Raw genomic sequence first — 8,097 nt, 5'->3', positions numbered from 1 at the left:
TATGGGCCCCTAGAGTGAACAAAGCAGAAGCATCCACCAAGTTGGTCATCAGGTATCATGCCACCTCCTTTGCTCGTGTCAATAGCCTCAAGAAGCCTCACAACTTCATCCATGTCAGGCCTCTTGTTAGGGTTTGCATCCCAACACTTGCGCATGATATTTGCCAGTGCGCTTGGGCAACATCGAGGGATCTCTGGCCTTAAGTTCTGCCACAGAAAAATTAAAGGGTAAATTTCACAGAACTACCTCAATTAGCTATTTTTCACAAAACTGCCATAAGCATATGGCAGTTGCGTAAGTGGTCATGTATTTCGCACATGACATGTTTTGAACAATTTTTTCACTTTACTTACATAGCTTCTATATTACCCTTGAAGTTTGTGGCTGTCAGATACAAATAGGGTAGTTTTGAACCTCAAGAAGTTAACGCCATTGGCTACAACTTCCAATAGTTTATGATATTTTATTGCAGTTTTGATAAACCAAGACTCACTTGACTTCATTGACCTGATAGATAATGTCATAATGCAATTATGATATATTTTTGCAGTTTTGATAAACCAAAACTCACTTGACTTCATTTACCTGATAGATAATGTCATAATGCGACAAAATTCAAATTGAAGTTGCAACGGGCATATCAAAGCACAACATATGAGTAAAACAAACTTCCTTTTCATCATAATGGTCAGTTTAGAAGCCATTTTTCTTCATTGACATCGTATGTTCATATCACCTCAACAAGTTATTCTTTGCTGAAGGCTCGTCCAAACTTTGATCTCAAACATTTTCATTACAACCATGATTGACATGCTAAAAGTTTAACATCAGAACAAATGTCCACCAACAAATTCTGATGTTAAGTTATAAAGTACTTCAAGCAAAATCTGATAGAATAAGAAGACTTGAAATTTCCATGATAAAAACCTGATTACTGTCATTCATGAATTGGTGACAAATGCAAAAAAGAGCAGGTAGAGATATAAGACTATGCCTATCAACATCAACTACATCAACAGTTTGTCCTCTAAGTTCTGGTTATGAATAACAACTCTTCTAAGTCAAAATCCCTGCTAAAAGTTTTGAGAAAGTCACCACCTATTGGTTTTTGAAAAATCCTTGCAGTTGAGAAATTCTAATCGACAAAAGGTGTGAATCTGGATCTATAACCAATAATTCATAATTCATTAATCATCAAAGAAATTATCACGAAGACATGCCATACACTATTTGTCTCTAGTCAGAATTATAAACAGATACAACAGGGTAGCAGCCTTGAAATGTCCATTATGCTAGAAAAGATCATAGAATTAAAATAATAATAATATCTCACTAGTATCCTAGTCAAACTCTATACCTCTATCTGACACACAAACACGTGAGTATGCATATTTATTTTACACTTGTGTATGCATATAATTATGCAGGTGTATTCTCAATGCATGTTAATATAACAATTATTTTCTCTAAAACTTCTACATGCCATATCAATACCAATAAGCTAGAAAAGATCATAGAATTAAAATAATAATAATATCTCACTAGTATCCTAGTCAAACTCTATACCTCTATCTGACACACAAACACGTGAGTATGCATATTTATTTTACACTTGCGTATGCATATAATTATGCAGGTGTATTCTCAATGAATGTTAATATAACAATTATTTTCTCTAAAACTTCTACATGCCATATCAATACCAATAACCTGTACTCTATAACTTTTTTTATATTGTTTCTAAGTGTTTCTTCTATTAGTGGTAAATAATTTTCTAAGTGCCATTTTCAGTTCTGACAGAACAAATTAGTGTTAAAGCAGTTTACTTGCAAGTGGAGCAAATATGAAATAACTCAAATTCTTTTTGCAACTTAACAAAGAAAATGAAGTCCAAAGAAGGCACATACATGTCGAACAACAGCAGATGAAACCTCAGCAAAGCTGAGATTAGAGTATGGCATGTCACAGCAGTAGATCTCCCACAAGCATATGCCAAAGCTGTAAACGTCACATTTTCGGTTGTACGGCTTCCCATCAAGGACCTGCATAAAGTCTTGCTTTAGAAAGAATCCTTCAAATCTTAATCTAACAAGAAACTCTTCGTGCAAAATGTTTGTAGATAAACAATCACCACATTTCTAGAAATATTACCAGCTTTCTCGAATTCTCACAGTAAAAAATCTGAGTTTGATCGTTCATGAATTTGGCAACTTACACTGAACATTGATGGAAACTGATAAGTGATGTTATTGATAGTCTGTACTGATAGTCTATTACCGCATCTGTCTAATGCTTGTAAGCAACATCTAGAAGGTACATATGAATGCACTTTTTAAATATTATTAATTTCTTTTATTCTAAATCTCCTTTATTTCTTATTATACCAAAACATTCAATCTTTCCAAAAAAAAAATGAACTCACCTCAGGAGCCATATATCCAAGTGTTCCAGTTGCACCAGTCATATCCCTGGGATTCTGCGCTTCAACACGAGCTACCCCAAAGTCAGCAATTTTAACGACTCTATGGCCATTCAACAACATATTTTCTGATTTGACATCTCGGTGAACAATTTTCTTGGAGTGTAGGTAGCTTAATCTGCAGGATATCAAATGCATGATCATAAACTTTATTTTCCAATATTCTACCAAAAATTTTAAATAAAGATCTCACCCTCTTGCAAGATCCAATGCAAGCTGAATTACAATCTTATAAGCAAGCTTCTTTCGCCGATTCTTTATCAGATATTGCTTCAATGTCCCTGCAGCAAGAAACTCTACAACAACACAACATGCTCGAGCCGGAATACTGTCCCCACTGCTTGATGAATTAGTTTGAGGAATCTTAAGATCAGAAGTCCCCATAGATGCACCAACAAACTGCGTTTGAAAATTAGTTGTAAATTGAGTTTACAAGTTGAAAACTGGTGTCTACTTGGATACATACCCAGAGCGTTGCTGCTAAAAAAACCTGATATTTTCTTTTATGATAAGTTTAAAGAAAATTTGTTGTCAAATTTTTAGGAACTAGTTTAAGAATCCTTGGAATTATGACAAGTTATTAGTGTACAAAGAAATCCTTACCCTAGTAACATTTGGATGATCAAGTTTTTGCCAAACAGCAACTTCCTGGCGGAATGATGCTCGAAGAGCAGCAGTTTCCGCATCAGTAGCAAACCCATCTTCCCCCCAGTCCAACAACTTCACTATAACACCGAAAATTTTTATATTAACTCAAATATTAAATGATGATAAGGACACAATATTCCCAATACAACTAATGATGCTCTCAAGTTTATAATAAAAACAGAATATTATCTATTTTCATGTAATTTTTTTAATAGTTAGCTATTCTTGGTTAAGAAATATATCTATTCCAGGTTTACCTGAATAACTTCATGTCAACTAATCCCATGCATATAATCATCAAGATTATATATAAATATGATTAAATCAATATCCATAATTCCGAAAAGACAAGTAGTCTTCCAAATATAATTTCTAGGTGCAATCAACTAAAAATAGTCTGCTAATAAAATTATCAAAAGATAAGAGGTTCATAAAAGAATTTAATATATTCTTAGCTAAATTTTTAACAGTAGTTTCATTTAAAACTTAAAAGTTGATAAATTATGTTGATATAGGTAAAGTATAACTAGTTTAATTTACTAATGCAATCTTTCTATTCTACAATCTAAATGAAATATGCCTTATCTTTTTACCAATATTAAAAAATCATAATAATATCCCATATCGATCAAAGTCATGAATGCATCTAGACATCATTAGAAACAAACCAAAATAGTGACCACCATTTAGAAATATGAATCCTGTTGAAATTTAATAGCACTTAAAATATAAAATAATAAAATAATAAAATTTAACATCTACCTTGTGCTGAGGTTGAGTTCTCTTCTCTTCACATTAAGAAAGCAATAAATTATAAAGTGTATATGAAAAGATGAGGACCGCTAAAATTTAAAATCAAAATTTGAAGTTAACTTCTTTCACATTTCTATTAGAAAGTCAAATTCTTCCAAAATTATAAAAACATATGAACTAGTTGATATATTTGAAATAAGCTAATGGCTCAATATCCCTCTTGGGAAAACATATTGTTACCTTACTGATGCTCTTACAATAGTGTGCCTGTATATGCTATATTAAGAGCGAGACATAGTTTTTGGTTATGCACATTTTTTCATAAGTTAGCTACTGCAAGAAAACTAACTTAAAGTTACTAACTCGACTCATTTTGTTATTTTAATTCCGACTGTCTCTTTCATGCTACATGTGAATTTCCTGATCCCTTTGTTTTCATTAATCCTCTCATTCCCCTTACTACTCTGAGAAATGTCCTTTGTTTTACTTCTATCTTTTGACATAATCTTACCCCATTCTTCATCATTCCATTTTTATTACCATCGCCCATTATAAAGCCTAGTTAACTATTATGAACACCTTTATTTCTGTAAGTTTGGCCATTCATCGGCCTAGCGCTTTTCAATTGTCCATGAACTGCTACAAAGGAAAGACAGTGAATAATTAGGAAAAATCATCTGCTAATTTCTGATGAAGCTTGTGTTGTGATAATGGGAATTTAATAGTTTACTCTTCATGGCACTATTAATGCTCGTCTAGCATCGAAGAATCACTCATCTGTATGAGTGCCATAGCATAACTAAAACCATTTACGCTTATATCAAATTTGCAGTTTTAAGTCATGTATAAGTTAACATGTGTAACAATTACAAGAACAAAGCCTCTAACTTTAAGGTACCTTCTATTTAAAGTTTTCAAATTTTCTTTTACCACAATCTGCTAAGGGTTGTCTCCTTGATTACTTATTTATTACTATATCCTTTTTAACTCTACTACTATGTCTAAATATAGAACAAATCCTAGCCCCCAGATGTTCCATTTACATGTTCCTATCACTTCTCCTAACATACATGTGCTCTAATTATCATGCCAAACCAATTAAGTTACTTCTATTATATCTTTTTATCCCAATGGCACCGATTAAGTTACTTCTGTTATATCTTTGGGAAATTTACGTCCAGCCCCCTCTGACAAACTTTTTTGTTCTTCCAGCCCTCATGACAAATCTCATGCTTGGAAAAACCCTTTGATCATAATTTTCTTTCTCTAAACCCCTCCCCTTGTAAGGTAACTTATATCCCCACATAGCAATGGAGAGGAAGTGAATCAAGTGATGCCCTTGTTAAGAGATTGGTAAAGGTGTTAACACAGGACAGAACTGAGGTGTGCAAGCAACACGGTAATGAAGAATCTTCCTCCCTAGTTAAGGAAAATAATAGGAGTTGCCATTCTTTTCCTTAAAACAATGATAAACAAACCATGCATAAAATCAATCTGACTGTTACAAAATATATTATGGCACCCCCAATAAACAACCAAAAGTCATTTAACAGTCAACACAGAAAAAAAAAAAAGATAATCAACCCACACATTCAGATCTAAAAGATTATATGAAATAAAGAAATATAGAGGTTTAAGTAAATTAATAAACTAATGAATTCAGATCAATATTAGAGTCATAAATGATTTGAAGTAGGCAATTAGATACCTGCGACATCTTGTCCATCATATGTGCCTCGATATACTGTGCCATAAGTCCCCTTCGCTACCACATACCTTATACTGAGCTTAGATGGATCTATCTCCCACTCCTCCTTTGGCAATTTCTGAGACAAAGAACCACTCTTGAGCCACACTTTGGACAGCTTCTTCTCGAGTGCGATATCTAAACTCTTCAAATCAATCTTATCAGCTCTAACGAACATGTCCTCCCCATTGAAGCTCCCCAACGTCTTTAATTTACGACCTGATTGTCCTAACTTAACATCTGAAGAAATTTTATTGCTTGTGTCGTCCTCTCCCTTTTTCGAATCCATGTTTCTTATTTAACTATGCAAACAGGGAAAAAATTAAGTCCTAAATAGAAATATTTCCTTGGGACTAATGGATAATAATCATTCAATGAATTTGATAAGTTGTGTGATTGAAGGAGGAAACTCTAAAAGTTTCCTCCTTTACCCCCTTATTCCAACCTGAAGATCGCCAACTTCCTGAAAAATAAGCGTAACTACTGTAATTAGAAGGATATTCCAACTGATGAAATGTATTAGAGAGAAAGGAAAAAAATTCGATAAAGAAAAATCTTGTCTACAGGCTTCAAAAAAAAAAAGCAAAGTTATCAACTTTAACAAATGACCAAAACCAAGATTTTGCAATAAAAATAATGGATATAAAATAAACAGTTCAAATTGATTTCAAGTTTTATCAACAAAGATTTAAAATCAGTTAGGAAAAAGTAATAAACTCTGGTCACCAAGACACTAAGTGATCAAAATCTTTGCTTTTTTAATAAAGACCAAACATTTTTTAGTAGCATATTCCAAAATTGAAGGGAAAAACATTTTTCTTTTAAACCAAACTTTTTTATATGAAAACTATCCAAGTCAATCAGATTCTCAAATTTTGTACAAAAAAAACCAAAAGAAGAATACATCGAGAAATTACCAGCAATGTGAAAAGTATCATGAAATTTTAATTTATGCATAAATCAGCTACATGCATTAAATTAAAATGTTCAAATAGTCAAAACTTATAATCGCAGTAACAAAATTTCTCAGTGCAATGACATGCAAAGCCTACAATGAAACTTTACATAAATTTTAATGTTAAAAATAAAGAACACAAAAAGGGCTAGAATCCAGTGAAAATTTAAACAATTTATCGAGGCAATTGATAATAAATGAAGTAATGATGTTATTAAGAAAAAAAACAAATATATGTCAAAAATTATTTAGACACTACCAAAGAAGGAAAAAAAACAATTATCTTTGAGATCCTAAATGCATGCGGTATTAGAAGGAACTTACCCCAACAAAGAGAAACTTGAGGAAAGTTGGTGTAGCACATGGCCACAGAGAGGACATTTCATGGGAAAATGGCCCCACTTTTAATTTCAAAATCAATTTGAACTAATTTTAATATTTAGACAAGCTCAATCCCCAACTTTCCAGAAAATATCTATTCAAAACACAAAAAAATGCCTAAAAAATCCAAATAATCAAGCAGTTGCTAGAACGTCAGCAATCAGAAGCATCAAAATTCAACCTTTACCCAAAGAGTTACCTCATGTTAATTAGAAAACCCTAATCCTAAAACATACTGCAGATTATATCAAGAAATATTCTAGTACCCATCAACTCACAAAAGTACAAAGTTATGCAGAATATAATATTTTGTGAGATGAAAAGGATTAAAAACTATAATTTACCCATTGAGTTACCTCCGTTAAATTAGAAGACCCTAACCCCAAAACATACTGCAGACAGTATCGAGAAATGTTCTACTATCCATCATCTCATAAAAAGTTCAAAATTCTACCAAAAATCCAAAAAATTAACTTAAAATTTGCTAAAATATAAGGTGTGAAAAGGATCAAAATACAAACTTTACGCAAAGAATTACCTCATGTTTATTTAGAAAGCCCTAATCCTAAAATAATCAAATACCCATGAACCGGAATCTTAAATTTGAGATGGAGAAAAATAATACCTGAAGAGAAAGTTCCTGCAGAATCCCAGATTTCTTTCTATTGGGAACTGGGGGAAAAAAACCCTAACTTTGATTTAAAAAAATTCCAAAATTAGAAATAACCCAGAATTGTAGAGCGAGAAATTCGATGATTCAATGATAGAGGGAGAGGAAGTGGAGGAGAGGAAGAATCGGACTTTTATTTTTTTTCCTTTTTCTGTTTTTCTTTATTTTCTTGTTTGGAAAGAGATATTTGAGAAATGAATGGTTTTTGAATTTCCATTCCTTTCAATATTATTTTCCCTGTTTTAAATATATATAAATTGTTTTTTTTTTCTTGGCTTTGGTAAATAATTATTAAGAACTTTTAGTATAGTTTCGATAAACTTAGATTAGACTGGCTACTCTTGAAACTAAATAGGATTTGTCCATAATATTTTTTTACCTATTAATACTTTATTACGTATATGAAAGTGAGTGAAAACATTATAGATGATTTCAAAATCAATTTTTCCTAAAATTACAGTGAG

General features: G+C 32.1%; 1 protein-coding gene across 1 annotated transcript in view; it reads right to left on the bottom strand.

The window, feature by feature from the left end:
- Positions 1-7,524, bottom strand: part of LOC109835505 (probable serine/threonine-protein kinase fhkD) — a 9,731-nt gene extending 2,207 nt beyond the window's left edge. Inside the window, exons 1-7 of the mRNA XM_020403479.1 lie at positions 7,502-7,524; positions 5,589-6,090; positions 3,083-3,204; positions 2,673-2,878; positions 2,423-2,597; positions 1,908-2,042; positions 6-206 (exon numbers count right to left, since the gene is read on the bottom strand). Of these exons, the coding sequence (XP_020259068.1) occupies positions 6-206; positions 1,908-2,042; positions 2,423-2,597; positions 2,673-2,878; positions 3,083-3,204; positions 5,589-5,916 (1,167 nt within the window). The 5' untranslated portion in view covers positions 5,917-6,090; positions 7,502-7,524. The remainder of the gene's footprint in view (positions 1-5; positions 207-1,907; positions 2,043-2,422; positions 2,598-2,672; positions 2,879-3,082; positions 3,205-5,588; positions 6,091-7,501) is intronic.

The sequence above is a fragment of the Asparagus officinalis genome, chromosome 3, assembly GCF_001876935.1.
Source record: "Asparagus officinalis chromosome 3, Aspof.V1, whole genome shotgun sequence".
In the NCBI taxonomy this organism is placed as follows: Eukaryota; Viridiplantae; Streptophyta; class Magnoliopsida; order Asparagales; family Asparagaceae; genus Asparagus; species Asparagus officinalis.
The sequence above is the reverse complement of the archived record's forward strand: the minus strand, read 5'-3'. Positions and strand labels throughout refer to the sequence as shown.